A 17,731-nucleotide genomic window follows, 5' to 3' on the forward strand; every position below is an offset into this window, starting at 1 on the left:
AATAGTTTCTACATGCAAATGCACTGGATGAAATTTACCTTCCCATCTGTTCTCACTCGGGTCATTTGCCTTACACTGAGCATCTATGAGTCACTCCTGCCAAGGTCAGCCTGGGTCACCATCTTGGTCAAAGTGCGGACGCCTCCCTTTCTGTGAAGGCATTGCCAGATGGTACAGACTTTCAGAGATAGCCAAATTTCCCCTTGTAAATCCATGACACCCAATGCTAATCCTAAAGCCATTTGCTCCCTTTGAAAGCCTAATTTTTATCAGGCTCTTAATACTGGCAGACTTTTTTTTTTTTTTTTAAGTTTATTTATTTATTTTGAGAGAGTATGCGCATGCGTGCGCAAGCTGTGGGGAGGGGCAGAGACAGAAAATCGACTCGGGGCTCATGACCTGAGCTGAAATCAAGAATTGGACGCTTTGTCCATCGATGGATGAATGGATAAAGAAGATGTGGTATATATATACAATGGAGTATTGGCAATCAAAAAAAATAATGAAATCTTGCCATTTGCAACTACGTGGATGGAACTGGAAGGTATTCTGGTAAGTGAAATTAGTCAGAAAAAGACAAAAATCATATTACTTCACCCATATGAAGACTTTAAGAGACAAAACAGATGAACAGAAGGGAAGGGAAACAATAATATAAAAACAGGGAGGGGGACAAAACAGAAAAGATTCATAAATATGCAGAACAAACTGAGAGTTACGGGAGGGGTTGTGGGAGGGGTGATGGGATAAATGGGTAAGGGGCACTAAGGAATCTACTCCTGAAATCATTGTTGCACTATATGCTAACTAATTTGGATGTAAATTTTAAAAAATAAAAAATAAAACAAGTTAAAATTTAAAAATTGTAAAAAAAAAAAAACAAAAAACTAATTGGACTCTTAACCGACCGAACCACCCAGGTGCCCCTACTCAGACTATAACCAATTGCATGGTTATCTTTTTTAATTCTTATAAAGTCAAAGCAAAACATCCTTTATAATCAAGCAAAACAGAAGCATGAAGGCCCTTAATAAGCCTTTCTTGTAAAACACCCAGAAGGAAAGAAAAATCAGCATCAAGTCGGCTCCTCTTATACTAGTTTCCTTGTTATTTCTCAAACATGCCTGGAATACACCCACCTCAGAGCCTTTGCACTTGCCATTCCCTCTGCTTTGTACACTTTTCCCCTGGGTACCCCCTTGGCTTACTCTCTTACCTCCTCAGCTCTTCATACAAATGTGACTTCTTTAAAATTTTTTTTTAATGTTTTATTTATTTTTGAGACAGAGAGAGACAGAGCATGAATGGGGGAGGGTCAGAGAGAGAGGGAGACACAGAATCCGAAGCAGGCTCCAGGCTCTGAGCTGTCAGCACAGAGCCCGACGCCGGGCTTGAACCCACGGACCGTGAGATCATGACCTGAGCTGAAGTTGGACGCTCAAACGACTAAGCCACCCAGGCGCCCCAAAATGACTTGTTTAATGAGGACTTCCTTATTAGCTACCCCATCTGAAAGTAACATATCTCCCTGTCCACACTCCCTTATACAACCCTGCTGTATTTCTCTTTAGTACCTATCACTATGTAACATACTATGTTTTATTATTTGTCTTGTTTATTTTTTGTTATCCCTGACCCTGACCCCACCAAAAAACAAAGGTCCATAAAATCAGAGATTTCTGACCGCTCCGTTCACTGCTGAATCTCCAGAGTCCAGAAGAACACGAACAGAGTAGGCACTTCACAGGATGTGCCTCAAAATCACTACTGCGTCATGAACACCTGTCACACACAGATTAACACAGAGAACTCAAAAGGCAACCACTGCAATTATCCAAACCCAAACCAATCATACATACAGTGGGTACAATTATTAAAATGAGGCATGCAACACACTTTACAAAATGTATTCTGAGCACCGACTGGTATTAATTTTGCATTTATAATTCCCCATCTATCAAGTCTACAATAACTGAGGAATATAAATGAAAGACTCTGCACCTAACACTCATGTGGGACCTGGTGATGTGGAAACATTTCATGTAAACAAAGCTTAAGCTCTTAATGTAATGACAATCAACTTCCTGGAAAATTATCTCTTGTAGAAAATCAGGCAGGGAAAGAATGGTCACTGAAGAATAAACTTTAAAAATGTGGCCTCAACAAGATTAAAATTCTATCATAGTTTAAAACAAATATACTAACTAGCAATCAGAAATTCTGTGTTGGTTCAAAGTTCACATCCCAAAGACTCAAACCTTTTACTTTGCAAAGTTATCACTACAAGATGATCATCCCCATCTTGTGCAGGCAAAGCAAAGAATGGCCATGGGTTGGTGCTGAGTCTCTGCTGAAGGCCTCTTTCAGCAACACTGGTGGGTCTGCCATCCAGCTTTATTTAAGTAAGTTATCTCAGCAAGACAATGCAGAAGGAAAATCATTCCCTGCATGACCTGGACTTTTGGGGAAGCTGGGTACCAGATGAGGCACAACCCTTGATAACAAAATGAATACACAAAAAGGAGTTTTAGCAAAATAAAGCCAGGAAGTAAGAGGAAAGCTGTCAACATGTGCCTTGTGGGAGGCAAGGATAGAGGCTGACCAGATTGACCCATCTGAGTACAGGGCATCAAACTACCAACCTCAGGAAAACTCCCACCGCTGCACCACAGAGATCAAGGTATCTCTTATACCCCATTGTGATCGCACTCACTTCCATGTCAAGTAACAGAAGAGTGCATGATGAACTATCGAGATATTATAAAAAGTTTATCAATTTTACAATTTTTAAACAATCTGAGAAAAAATGCTTATGATATACTCTTTTAAATGAAAGCAAGATATAAAAATTGTATAATCTATATTGTCTCAACTATGTCCAAAGAATTATAGAGAAAAAGACTGTCAAAAAGTACCAGCTATGCTACTGAATCATACAATAAAAATGGTTAAAATGGTAAATTTTACGTAAAGTATATTTTACCACATACACACAAAAATTTTAAAAAGTACCAGCTACTCACAGAGGTCATGGCTGTCCCACCCCCTTCCAAGGCCCTTTCATCACTGCCACTGCATTAAATATGCTGTATGCCTTGGGACACCTGGGTAGCTCAGTCAGCTGAACATCCAACTCTTAATTCTGGTGCAGGTCATGATCTCATGGTTTGTGAGTTCCAGCCCTGCATCGGGCTCTGCACTGACAGCGCAAAAGCCTGCTTGAGATTCCCTCTCTCCTCTCTCTGCCCCTCCCCTGCTCGCACTCTCTCAAAATAAATAAATGTTAAAAAAAGACAACTTTATTTCTTTTAACGTTTATTTTTCAGAGAGAGAGAGGAAGACAGAGAGAGAGACAGCACGAATTGGAGAGAGGCAGGGAGAGAGGGAGAATCCCAAGCAGGTTCCACACATTCAGCACAGACCCAACACAGGGCTCAAACTCACAAAACTGTAAGATCATGACCTGAGCCAAAACCAAGAGTCAGAGGCTTAACAGACTGAACCACCCAGGTGCACCTAAAAATGGCAACTTAAAAAAAAAAGTTGAATGCCTCCAAGTCTCCCAGCTCAGGTGTGAAAAAAACTTGATACAGGTTTCCCAAATTTGACAACGTTCTAAAAATTTACATGACATAGGACGAGTTGTGAAGCTGAAAGAAACTGTTCTAAGTTGTCAACAAGAGAAAGCAGATGAGCATCAACCTAGGGGAGCAACTGTATGCCCTTTCTATAGAAACATTATAACACTGTTGTCACAGAAGAGGTAACCAAAATGCTGCCTCAAAATGTAGGGGGGAAAGTATTGCAGTTGTAGTATTTGTCTGATTTTGAAATGTGTATCTTCTGATTTTTTTTCAATCTAAACAGATCCTCACTTTCCTACCTACTTGGTTTCATAATTGTAAATTCTTTTGTTTAAAGATGGCAGTTATAATTATATATTTATATAAATAAATTATGTATATATTCATATTACATTATATAAACTTCAGACAGCACAAAACCTGGATCTGCCTTGTACCAAGTAGTAAGACGTTATTCCTTTCTTTTCAGTTTTCTAAATGTCCCAAACTTCTTGTAATAGTCTCAAACTCAGAGCATATATTATCTTTACAACAGGGAGGAAAAATAGTAGAGGTGAAAAAAGACAAGAAATCACTAAGACTAAAATAGGAAAACCCAGATAGTTGTTTAGCTCTTAAAGGTTTTAAGCTCATCCAACACTGCCCTAGCCCACACTGCATGCTCAGAGCTCCACTCCATGATGAAGACCCTGGGAGATGGACCATATGTTAACAACCCCCACATACCCTAAGGTGTATACAAGGTGTTGGAAGATCAGAAAAGGAAGTAACCAACTCCTCAAACTTCAATGACAACGTGATACAAACATGCTAGAGACCAGAGCTCCCATTTTGGAGCACTTAGTCTGTTCTGTAACACCCTTGCTCTTACAACAGCCCTCTGGAGTAGACATGGCCATGATGGGCATACTGAGGTGCCGGGTACTGAGGTCACCATAACAGGTATACGTCACCACAAAAACCAGGTACCTGAAATGAAAGAGTCACTGCTAAGAATGGCTGGAATCCTAGTCCTAACCTTAAAGGAGCTGCAGCCTGGCTGGCGGGCTGGCAAGGTGTCTGTCTGCCCCGCCTCCCCCCATCCTCCCAATGCCATAGTAGGCACTGGCTCCACTGAAGCAGCAGGGCCAGAGACAAGACACAATCTCTGCATCAACTTGACACAGATGCCTGTGGTCCAAGACTAGGTGTTCATTTTCTCCCTCGTTAGCATTTTATTCTAGTTAAAAAAAATTTTTTTTAAATGTTTATTTATTGTTGAGAGAGAGAGAGTGAGCGAGCAAGTGGGGAAGGGGTAGAGAGAAAGGGAGACACAGAATCCAAAGCAGGCTCCAGACTCTGAGCTGTTGAGCACAGAGCCTGACACGGGGCTCGAACTCACGAACCGTGAGATCATGACCCGAGCTGAAGTCAGACGCACAACTGACTGAACCACCCAGGTGCCCCTTTATTCTAGTTCTAATAAGTGAAAAGCTGTAAGCTGTACATGGAACTGTTTCATTAAAGCCATAATAACACAGATCTTTCCCCCAATGCTGAGGAACAAATAAAACACCAGATTCTGTTCCAAAAATCCAGACAAGCTTTTCTGTAAGGGAAGCAGCAGCCTCTCAGATGCTTCTCCTCTCTAGAACCACCAGCATGACACATTACCCCATCTCTCTGTCTTGTTAAATTAGATTTCTGGAATGAAAGACTAGAGGGTCCCAAAATGGAAGGGGATGAGAAGGAACTTTCAGCCTACCTAGAAATATGTTCATCAGAGTTACACTGATAGAATTACAAAGTTTTAGCAACTTAAAAAGCTTTTTTTAGCTAAAAGCATAGCACGACTCCTTCAAGGAAATTGAAATTATTGATTCTAAGGTGTCACATGTCTTCTTTATCTGAGAATCACATTTTCTTTTAAATAACAAAATGTATTTCATACATACACCAAGAATTGTCAGTCCTCCTTAGAAAGAAGCCCATTACTCCTCTTTCAAGGGCAATTCTCATTTCTAGTCTCCTCCTCCTTGGTGCAGTCTATGACTCCCACCACCCCCTAAAAAATACACACAACAGAAACACACAGAAATGGCTGCCTCAGACTGCAGCCGAAATTGCTGTGAGGGCTCTATCCATGAGGGACTTTCCTACCTTGAGTCACAGTTCTCTCTTTTGCTGACAAATAACGGTCCATTGGCTTCAGGCAAGATTATATGTTCTCTGCATGTTGTTGATGTTTACCCCTACTCATCCCTCAGCTGGTTCCCTAACCAGATGACACACGAGCTCATCCTCTAAAACACAGGGAGCCAAAAATGATTCAGTCCTCATGGGCAGCCACAGAACCCAGGCATCCCTGACATGCCTAGGCCGACACCCTGAGTGCTGTACCTGCTGATGGAGGGACCAAAGTGTATCCTGCACTGCACCAGGTCCTATATGTCCAGGGGGCACAATTTGCTCCAGGTCCTTGCAAAACCTCACTTAGTTAATACTTTCCTCAAGGGTTTGCAAAGTGTCCCAGGCTCAAAGCACCAATCTGGCAGCTTTTATCACAAACCACTCAGTATACTCAGTGTTCCTCCACGACCAGCCAGAAAAAGAATGAGATACGGGCATGAAAAAATTCCTGACACTGGCACAGGTCACAGCACTTTGTCCTAACATAGAGCCATTTGCCAGTCATCCTCCATAAGTCCTGAGATTTCTTTCCAAAATAAAGCATAGCAAAATACTAAGAAACTTTGAGGAAATCAAGTTCAACCACATCCACAGTTCTGAAGCAAATAATACACTGACTTCTTTGGAATCAGCCAGCTTGTGAGAAGGGCAGTGACTTCAGTCACTCAAGAGCACATTTGAGGACTGGGAGGGAAGGCCAATGGGGCACTTTCACTTTTGACATCTTGCCACTGTGTTCCCTTTCTTTGGTTCTATACAAAGAACCTCCAGTATTTTCAAAATAAAAACACTCTTTTGGGGTGCCTGGCTGGCTCAGTCAAACATCCAACTCTTGATTTCGGCTCATCTCACAGCTGTGGGATCAAGCCCTGCATCAACTCTGTGTGCTTGGCTGGGCATGGAGAGATTCTCTCTCTCTCTCCCTCTGTCCCCCCTGTACACACATGCTCTCTCTATAAAAACAAAAAACCACACACACACACACACTCTTCTGAGAGTGAAATGAATCATTCCTGGAAGAGGGCAGCCTGTTTCCTCCTTTCCTAGCCTTCACCTGCCCTAGACCTGCTGGCCACATCCATCAGTGTTTCAGGGCCCAGAGTCTGTCAGCTCCCACCTGGCACCTCTGCAAGGTCCACACTTCCAAATGCCCCAGGATTCTGCATCTGGTGCTTACAGTCTTCCCCTGGGCTCTCAAGGTAGGTGCAGCATCCCAATCAACCCTAAGGTCCTCAAGCATGCAACCCTGTGAAGGTGTTGCTGTGTTTGTCCCATAAAGCCAAGCATAGATACTACAAGGGGCAGGGGCAGGGGCAGCTCAAAGGACCTGGGGAAAAGACACGTGTGTTCCCATACTCTCCAATAAGAACATAGATGAAGAGAAACCCAGACCCTCAGCAGGGAGTTGGCAACCAACTCCACTCTCTCTCCTCCAGAAGCACTCACCTCAGAGAAGACATACTGTTCATGGAAGGACATCTTTCATTGCCTTACATGTAAAACCTCTACTCATAATAGCAGAAAACTTGAAAATGTTCATTAAGAACTCATTTAGGAGACCATAATCTCAGCAGTGTGCAATTAAGTGGTTTAAGAGTACTGTATGTTTTTCCTGTCAGGTTGTTCAAGCTCATACAAATATACATTCTTTGGGATACCTGGGTGGCTCAGTAGGTTAAGCGGCCAACTCTTGATTTCGGCTCAGGTCATGATCTCACAGTGGTTCATGAGATCAAGCCCCACATCGGGCTCTGCACTGACAGTGCACAACCTGCATGGGATTCTCTTTCTCCCTCTCTCTCTGCCCCTCCCATGCTGGTGCTCTCTCTCTCACTCTCTCTCAAAATAAATAAACTTTAGGGGCACCTGGGTGGCTCAGTAAGTTAAGCACCTGACTTTGGCTCAGGTCATGATCTCACAAGCTCACCTGCTTCAGATTCTGTCTCCCTCTCTCTGCGCCCCTCCCCTGCTCACACTCTGTGTCTCTCTCTCAAAAAATAAACATACATACATACATACATAAGCAAACAAACTTTAAAAAATATACATACATTCTTTGGTCATGTATTCTATATCCACCCTTCCTCTTCCTTTGTTGGGTAACTCTATAGACAGTCTCTCAAGGAAACAGTATGATTCTGTTTAGCATGAGAACCAACAGGTGCTGGGTTCACACACCTCCACAGAGCACCCTGTAAAAGAAGCTAAACTGAGAACTCCAGAGATAGAGCATCACTTGTTGCTCATGAAAAGGGGAGGAATGAGCTAAAGGTGCAGTCCACAGACACCAAGTTTCAAGCACATTTTAAACAAATGGGCATCAGAGTGAAAGAAGGCAAGCGTGGAGCTAGGTTAATCCCAAGACAAAAGTTGCTGCAGCCTTAGCAAAGATACCAAAGTTGTATAGACCTGGGATCTCAATCCCAGATAAAAAAGGTAGGGAGGAGGGTTACAGTAAAAATTCGTATCTAGCATGAGTTTTATACTTGTTAAACAAAAATAATCTACTATTCTTATAAAACAAGCTTTGAAGGGGGATGCAAGATTTTTACATTCCCCAAAAGAGTAAGACAGAGCTCACACAACCCATGGGGTCCCTCATTTCTGAGTGTGCAGCTAGGGATAGAAAAGTCTGGAGCAGAAATAACAACACTAGCCAGGTGTTCTGCTTCTTTGTCTCTAACACATCTTATCTCCTTAAAAGAAAAGTTTTAATCTTCCTTGGCCTGGGATTGGACACTCAATTTCTAAAACATGTATTAGTGCCTGAAGTAAGATAAATGGATGGATACACAGAACAAAACTAAATAACCTCCCATTTTGATCAATTATGACTTTCAGTTAAATACATTCACAAGAATGAGTTAAAACAAGCAAACAGGGGCGCCTGGGTGGCGCAGTCGGTTAAGCGTCCGACTTCAGCCAGGTCACGATCTCGCGGTCCGGGAGTTCGAGCCCCGCGTCAGGTTCTGGGCTGATGGCTCAGAGCCTGGAGCCTGTTTCCGATTCTGTGTCTCCCTCTCTCTCTGCCCCTCCCCCGTTCATGCTCTGTCTCTCTCTGTCCTAAAAATAAATAAAAAACGCTGAAAAAAAAAATTTTAATAAAAAAAAAAAAAAAAAAAGCAAACAAACCCAGCAGTGCAAAGAAAGTTTTGTGAATTCTCTACAACAGAAAGCAAGCAGAAGCAGCCCAAGAGGCCCAGACTGATTCCGGCTGTCCTAAGGAGTTTATGACAGCAGGTACTAGAGCTCCATCTCCAAGTCACAAGGGTTTCAAAAACAACCCAAAGCCTCAAATCCTTCAGTTCAGGGTGGGATGAGATTACCCCAGGAACAAAAAGAACACAGGTGAAAGACTTAGCATAGTGAGGGTCCCATGAGCAGCTGCTGGAGCTGTTACTTCTATTTTTTTGTGGGCAGGATGCTGTAGGTGCTATGTATCTTCACCAACAGCTACATTTCATGAACATTTAAAATCAAACCAAGGCATGACTTCTGTTTAACCACATGCTTGTTTTGCTATCTGTTCTGACCTGAAGACCACATTTAGGAGCTTTCATCCTCCCAACCATTTCAATCTTAACTAAGTGGCATCTCAGAGGCATTAAGTACAAAAACTTTTTGTTACTAGAATATTAACTTTTAGCCAGAATATAATGATAATGCTCATGTGTCACCATAGCTTAATCCTTACTTGTAGAATTGAATTAGTGTAATTTCACTTAGAAGAGAACCCTACTTATGCAAATTTACATTAAAAACAAATACACAACCTTGAAAAAGACTGGAGAAAATGTCTGTAAACAGAAAAATGAACCCAAGGTGCACTTGAGCCAGATGTGGACTACGGTCAGGTCCAACAAACTTTCTGGGTAAAAAGATGTCCTCATCTCCCCTCCAACCTCCCATGTAAAATGGCAAAATGGTAATGTGCTACAGCCTCCCTGATCCCAAGGCAAGTACCTGTGGGGTATATCATCACAACCAACACCAGGAAGAGCTTGCTTCCTCCCTCCATCCCCAGAGCTTAACCCAGTGCAGTGGTGCCCTTTAAAACAGGCCAAGGTGAGAAGACTTTCAGGAAGACTGAAGAGCCAGTGAGGGGGCACCTGGGTGGCGTCTGACTTTGGCTCAGGTCATGATCTCACAGTTTGTGAGTTTGAACCCTACATCGGGCTCTCTGCTCTCAGCATACAACCTGCTTCAAATCCTCTTGTCTCCCTCTCTTTCTGCCCCTCCCCTGTTCATGCTCTCTCAAAAATAAATAAGAATTTAAAAAAAATAATAAATAAATAAATAAGCATTAAAAAGAAAAAGAGAGAGAGAGAGAGAGAGAGAGCCAGTAGGGAGGGGAGCTACACTGAGGATGAAGGATACAGCATTCCTTTTGGGATGCATTATATGGTATGTAATACTGTTACTTAGAAAAATATACATATATCAACACAGTAGCAGGATCACACCCAAGAGATCACAACCAGTTCAGGGTAGCGGTTCCGGTAACAATGTCACATCTCTACCACTAAGAAGTGAGAAGGAAATGTTCAAGAGGAGAGCACCTCTAGGGCGCTTGGGTGGTTCAGGCGGTTAAGCGTCCAACTTTAGCTCAGGTCATGATCTCACGGTTTGGTTTATGAGTCTGAGCCCTGCGTTGGGCTCTGTGCTGACAGTTCAGAGCCTAGAGCCTGCTTCGGATTCTATGTCTCTCTCTCTCTCTCTCTGTCTCTCTCTCTGCCCCTCCCCTGCTTACACTCTGTCTGCCTCTCTCAAAAATAAACATTAAATTTTTTTTTGAAAAAGGAGAGCACCTTCAAATGTGGCTCTGAGAATGGCAAAGATGCACAGACAAGCTGGAACAGAGTTCATGAAATATGTGGGTAAAAAGTAGAACTTCTAAAGGAATACATTTTGTTTAGATAATAACTAAATGTGTATGTGTAATTAAAAACAATAAATATTGTAGGGAGGCCAACTTTCCAAGTACTCTAAGTTTATACAAAAAATTCTTTTATTTTTATTGGGCTGTATCAAAAAATTCTTTTATTTTTATTTTCTCAAGTTTCTTTGTTTTGAGAGAGAGAGAGACAGACAGACAGACAGACAGACAGAATGAATCCCAAGCAGGCTCCGCACTGTCAACACAGAGCCCAATTCGGGGATCAGACTCACTAACCATGAGATCATGACCTGACCCAAAACCAAGAGTCGGATGCTTAACTGACTGAGCCACCCAGGCGCCCCTCAAAAAATTCTCCTGGCAAAGTTAAGGCCTGCTTTATATTGGGGTAAAAATGGTGCGTTACCTCTTCTTGGTGCCTGTCTTTATCTGTACACCAGGCATGGTACAGTTTTACAGAGGTGCTCTGAGGTGGGAACAAGAGTAAAACATCTAGCCTCCTGCCTGGCTCGCATGCAGTGCACTCCCCAAACGTGGGCTGTTCTCTACCCACCGCCCTACAGTTCCTCCAGAGTCCACTGGGAAATGGAGGTCACAGGAGGGACTTGACAGTATGAGGCGATAAGGGCATACTAAGCCTGTGCTCATGGAAGGAGTGCAAAGAGAGGAGGCTTCAACGCCAGGCAGAGGAATGGAGTGCCAAAGGATATCCTGTTTAGCCTTTAAAAAAATAAAGATTTTTCACTGGTTGTAAGTGTGATAAAATGACCACCATTATTAGTCTCTTCATCCTGCAGATTTTCTTCCATGCATTTTTCTATTCTTTACATAAACAGGATCAGGCTGTATATGTATTACTTTGCTTCCCCCATCTCCCCCAGTAAAATTGGCTGTTTCTCTCACCTTTTTAAAAACTGTGATGAAATGTGTGAAACAATGGAACATTCACCTTAAAAAAATTTTTTTTTAAATGTTTATTATTTTTGAGAGAGAGACAGACAGAATCCAAGCAGGGGAGAGAGAAGGAGGCACAGAATCTGAAGCAGGTTCCAGGCTGTCAGCACAGAGCTCGACGTAGGGCTTGAACTCACGACTGTGAGATCAGAATTTGAGCCTAAGTCAGACACTTAACCGACTGAGCCACCCAGGCACCCCTAAAATTCACCCTTTTAAACTGTTTGGGGGGTACAGTTCAGTGGCACCAAGTATACTCACATTTTATACAACCATCACCACCACCCATCTCCAAAACTTTTTATCTTCCCAAACTAAAACTCTGTACCCATTAAACAATTAACTGTCCAGTCCCCCTTCCTTCAAGCCCCTGGCAACCACCATTCAACTGTCTCTATGATTCTGACTACTCCAGTTTCTCACACAAGTAGGATCATTCAACATTTGTTGTTTTGCTATTCTTCCCCATTAAACTATATGCCTTAGCCATGTATCTGTCCATACAGAATTCCTTTCAAAGACAGCATAATATTTACACATAATCATAATGCATTTTTTAACTTCCCTACTGACACTAACTTATTTATTACAATAATAATTCAATGAGTGTCCTTGTAGCTGTCTTTGCACTCTTGTGGAAGTATTTCTGTAGGAAAATTCCTAGAAGTAGAATTGCTGGGACAAAGCATAGAGGTTGCACCCAGTTTCACTCTGCCCTGTAATGTCCGTGAGCCACCAAGGATTGTGGGAAATTAAGCTGGCAGAGAGAAAAGGGAAAACCTGGTTTCACAGGTCACTACTGCAGTGACATAGGCAGAGGGACGGTGGCAGAAGAACCAGCATCTATTGGGGTCTACTGTCTGCATTCTTACTTAAGGAGTAAACAAAATAGAATTCTTATACACGTTAGAAGCACATGTGAAAGGGCACCTGGGTGTCTCAGTCAGTTAAGTGTCCGACTCTTGATTCTGGCTCAGGTCATGATCTCCCAGTTTGTAGGATTGAACCCCATGTCGGGCTCTGCATGGGCAGTGCAGAGCCTGCTTGGTATTCTCTCTCTCCCTCTCTGCCCCTCCTCCACTCATGCTCTTTCTCTCATAATAAATAAGTAAACATAAAAAAAGAAGCACGTGTGAAGAGGAGAGGAGAAAAATAAGCCTTTAAAGAAAAACTATGTGTGCTTAGAAAGCTCTCAAGCTACTCTGTTACTTTTACACCATAGACATGTTTCAGGTAACTTTGTGGGCTCATGAACTTAGTATCTGGTTATCTTAAGATGTCAAAACCAAAGGTGAAAGAGAAGGAGACAACACCGCCTTCACAGTCCTGAGCCTGAGAGTTTGCTAGAAGAAGGAGATGATAGCAGGAGTACCCCTAGTAAAGCTTCAACCTCTAGGAGGACATAAGGATCAAGACCAAGCTGATCTTTCCAGCCTCTCCCAGCCTAAGCTTCCTGCCCTCAAGGGTCTCTCCTCTGTCATCCCAGGGGCAGGGAGTAGGAAAGAGTCCTGAGAACCCCCAGGTTCTGGGGCTCCCAAAACACCAGAGCTGCCTTCTCCAGACACCTGTCCCACCTGGAATGACCTCCCCACATTCAGTGGCACTCAGCAGGGCACAGATTCTCCTGCCTTCTCCAATGTACCTAGGGAGGCTGGTGGCCAGCCCACACAGGGGAATTAAAGAAGGAAGGGGGTGGCGAAAGTAGAGAAACAGGATTTGGTAGATGACTAGGTGTACCACACTGTTCTTAACCCTTTAGGGGGTTACTGGCCCCCTCAAGAATCTGAGATGTGTGGGCCTCTCTCCTGAAAAATGCACATCCTCACTGAACTCTACATACAGTCTGGGATGTGAGCAACTGTGGACTCTATCTTCAGAACTCCTGATACAGGGAATCAAATTAGAGGAATGAGTCCAATATTGAGCCTTCCCACATCAGAACAAGGATGTTTTTGTTCATGAATTCACGGAGTTGAACTGCAGACACTTAAATATAAGGGGATGGTCAAATACCCAAGAAAAAATGTTCAGCAGATAGTTGGGAGCAATGGATTTGCAGCTTGAGTGAACCGAATTCGAAAACAGATTTGGGAATAGCCTACAAAGGGAAGACAGAAGGCATTCTAAGAATAATGTGCAAAGAAAGAAGAGCACTGGGTCAGGGCCCCTATAGGTGAGAACTGCCTGAGCAGTGTGAGAGAAGGTCTGTAAAGAGACAAAGAGGCAGAACATCTACCCCCTCCCTGGAAGCCATGGGTTAAGAATCTCCTCCCAGTTTCACATGGGAAATCTAGGTCTCATACATACCCTTTGGACCACACGACAGAGAGAGAGGAGGAGGGTCTTGCACTGTGTGGCCCTTTAGGTCCCTGACAGCCCTCAGAGTTCACGGTCTGCGGCTCAGTTCTGAATGAGCTTTGGCAAAGCCTTCCCAACTTCTTCGCTGAAAAGATCTACACGAAGAATCCCTTCAAACCAAGCCATCATAGTGAAAAGGTCTCAAGCACAGGGTGTGATCAGCAAAAGCCAGCGTATGGGAAATCCTAAAAGATAAATGACAATTGCTTCAACCAAACAATAACAAGGAGGGGCACCTAGGTGGCTCAATCAGTTGAGCATCCCACTTCAGCTCAGGTCATGATCTCATGGTTTCTGAGTTTGAGCCCCAAGTCGGGCTCTGTGCTGACAGCTCGGAGCCTGGAGCCTGCTTCTGATTCTGTGTCTCCATCTCTCTCTGCCCCTTCCCCTGCTCGCTGTCTTAAAAATAAATAAATGTTAAAAAAAATTTAAAAAACAACAATAACAAAATAACTATAAGGAAAACAGAATGAGCATATATAAAATTAAGAAACAAAAGAGACACTTCAATCAAATGCAATGTGCATATCTTATTTGGATCCTGATATGAATAAATCAACTGTAAAAGAAAAAAATTATGGGAAAATCAGGGACATTTGACCACAACCAGATATTTGGGTGAAAAAAATAATGTACTGTCATTGGTTTTTAGGCAGAAAAAAATGGCATTGTAGATAGCATGGGTAGCTCTTTGTCTCTTAGTGATACACAATGAAATACTTATGCATAAAATATGTTCTAGGGGTATGCCACCTAAAAAAAGTCAGCTTTTTTTTAAGGTGGGGAGTGACAGGCAGAGTGACGTGGAACAAGATGGACTAGGAGATGGTAACTACAGAAGCCAGTGATGGATGACAGACCAAACCAACTGTTCATAAGCTTAGGAGACTGTCTCTTCCTTCAAACTCTGAGGTGGACTATAAATTCAATTTTGTGGAAACAGGACCTTTTCTTGCTCCCAGAGTATATTGCAAAATACTAATACCACTTGCTACTTTTATTACTTGGTATTCAAGTAGGCAAAAAATATAATTTATTTAAAAAACAAAAACGTAATCACACAAGAGAAATCATCTGCTTACCATCCACTGTAAAACAATGTGCTCAATTTGTTAGGGTGATTATCCCACTAGGTACCATAACTTCACCTAAAGGGAAAATTCTTCCCCAGAGCATCTTCTTTATGATCCCAACAATGGAAAATTTTCACCTCGGTAAGCTGGCCTCAGGGAGGCTCAGGCTCATCCCTGTTGCCTAGATACCAGTGACATCTCTGGTGCCTACAGAAGGCTCTGGCACCCCTCTGCAAGGGAGACTGGCTAAGGTTCACCAGTCAGCGGTTGCTCCTTCCTCCCACATTCCGCTGCCCAACAGACCCCAGGATAGTATACAGTTGTACCGGTCTGTCACTTACGAAATGGTGAAGCACAGAGGTTCTATTACATCTGCTGAACTGGCTTTTACAATGATCTCAACTCTAGTGCTGGCTCTCATGCATTTGATTTCTTTCTAACAATTCCTGTGAATTCTAAAGCCACAAGGCAAATAAACCAATTGGAGTAACAGTTAACAGTTCAACTGACTTTTTCTCCAAAGAAAAAGTCACTAAGCCATCAACTGGCCTTTCATGTCAAATATGATAAAGTATTCATTTTGCTCGGTTTCTAATTCTGATAGTGGCTAAAGTTAAAACAGTAACACCACCACCCTGAAACTTCTCTTCACATACTTAACACCAGGCTACAGGATGCAATTATACGAGCTCCACAGCAGCAACCTATGTAAATAAGCATCTGAGGTCACTTAAATGTAACCCTACTAAAAATGCAAATACTTTAAATACTAGAATTCATCAAAATTACCGTAATCATGGTGCTTTATAAAAAAAAAAAAATCATAAAGCTGGTGAACTGGAACATCTCTGTTAGCCACTTTTGAAAAGTTTCAGTACTTTTTCTTCAAACTATTCTTTCATTCTTCCAACTATTATTTTATTCTTGGGTTACGTGCAACTACCAAAATGTTTCATTCCAAGCAGTAACTAGTTCTGTTTCCCTGGTACGTAAGAGCACCGGGCTTTCTGTTTTCCACATTTTGTTTTCACAACGTTTGGCCTCATTTGTCTGCTAGTGCAGCTTTCTTAACATAGGAAACTGAGGAAAATGATACCAAACCCTTAGAATGCAAGAGACAAAAGCAGTCTTTAAGCCAATGTGAAAGAAATGAAAGCTCCACCCACGGCGACGCTTATCACTATTAAAGAAGGCGTCCTCTGATCCATTCTGGGACTTTTTTGGATAACAAGGTGGGCAGATTTCCTCACCGTACACCAGCTGACAGGCCCCAACTGGCACTCAACACTCAAAATGGCTGCACATCTGCCGGCCCCAGGTAAACGGCACCTGAGGCGGTGGGCGGACTCCTCCACCCGCAGACTCAAGGAGACCCCCCCCCCCAATAACCCGGGACACCACGGACGCCGCTGTCCTGGGAAGCAATGACCCAGGAGATCGTTCCCCCACAAAGGTCTGAGAAAACCTCCTCAACGACCGGGGTAGATCCTGCACCGCCAAAATACCTGGGAGACCCCTCAATGACCAGAGAAGACTCTGTCCCTCAAAATCAGGGGAGACAGTCTCCCCCCAGTAACCTGAAGAAATAACGCCTCTCTCAAATGACCGGGGGATATCCGGCCCCACAAAGACCCTGAGAGATCCCCCCCGCCCCCAAGATCGCGGGAGAGCCCCTCCCCAAATAACTCGGAGACACTCCTAATGACCAGAGACTTCGCCCCCGAACGGCCCGGAGACATCCTCCACCAAATCTACCAGGGCGGCAGAGCCTTAGGCCGGACAAGGCGGGCGTTACCTGCGGCCTCGGCCCGTCCAGCGGTGCTTCCGTCCTATTGTTTCTCTCCCATCAAGATGGCGGCGGCCGCGCCGAGCCCCGCCCACCGCGCCTCGCTCCCGGAGCCCCTCGCTATTGGCTCACACCGGGAGCCCAGCTCGCGGACTGGGCAGCGCGAAAAGCGCTGTTGCTAGGGCGCCGGGATCCGAGGCAGCGGCTTCCGGGAGGGGCGGGGCGAGGAGCGGGGCCAGGGATGGGGCGGAGCCTTGCCTGCCTTCAAGGGGGAGGTCAGGTGGGTGGTAGGGTGGACAGATGGGTTTGGGGCATGTGGGGTGCTAGGGATGCTTGGGTGAACGGATGGCTCAACCAAGTGTCCCATTTTTCCAGAGTCCAAGGGTTTCCCGGGATGTGGGCTTTCCAAGACTAATACTGAGGCAGTCTGCAACAAACTGCGAAGTTCTTCACCCTAGCATACGGCGGGACACAGGACTGGATGTGGTTGGATGGAAAGATGGGCAATAGAGTGACTGTAGACGGTGAGCAAAGGAAGGTTATATGCACAGGTGCATGGATGACTGGATGCAGAGGGGTGGACAGAGGAATGACTGTAGAGTCCTCTGGGGACTGGCAGATGACCCATTGCCAACATAGGCCCTACCAACCTCCACACTGCATGACTTGTCTGAGGCTCATTTGTCCTGGGTCATATGGGTTGGCCAGAAGAGCTCCCACCTGAGTGCATGTCAGTGTAGCTGGCAAATTCGAGGGGGGAGGGAGGTGCTACTGAGAGTGGTCAGAGCCTCCTACCTGATCTCCACTTTTTTGTAAATGAGGCCAACGTTGCAGCCCCATGCTGTACGTGCACTGGGGGGTTGCAGAGGTGTGGATTCATGCATATGCTTATTTATTCAACAGATAGGTA

The 17,731-nt window shown here is 43.9% G+C and overlaps 1 protein-coding gene across 4 annotated transcripts in view; it reads right to left on the bottom strand.

Annotated features, from left to right (window-relative positions):
- Positions 1 to 16,936, bottom strand: part of IP6K2 (inositol hexakisphosphate kinase 2) — a 30,440-nt gene extending 13,504 nt beyond the window's left edge. Inside the window, exon 1 of one of the 4 annotated variants that reach the window (XM_043587359.1) lies at positions 16,831 to 16,936. Coding sequence is in view for 1 of the 4 variants with exons in the window: in XM_043587355.1 (XP_043443290.1) it covers positions 39 to 46 (8 nt within the window). In the remaining 3 variants the exon portion in view is untranslated. Of the gene's footprint in view, positions 1 to 38; positions 205 to 7,804; positions 7,957 to 13,911; positions 14,038 to 16,830 lie in introns of those variants that run through there. The other 3 variants (XM_043587358.1, XM_043587356.1, XM_043587355.1) reach the window with 3 other exon arrangements.
- Positions 16,937 to 17,731: the final 795 nt, after the last annotated feature.

Source organism: Prionailurus bengalensis, chromosome A2, assembly GCF_016509475.1.
Source record: "Prionailurus bengalensis isolate Pbe53 chromosome A2, Fcat_Pben_1.1_paternal_pri, whole genome shotgun sequence".
In the NCBI taxonomy this organism is placed as follows: Eukaryota; Metazoa; Chordata; class Mammalia; order Carnivora; family Felidae; genus Prionailurus; species Prionailurus bengalensis.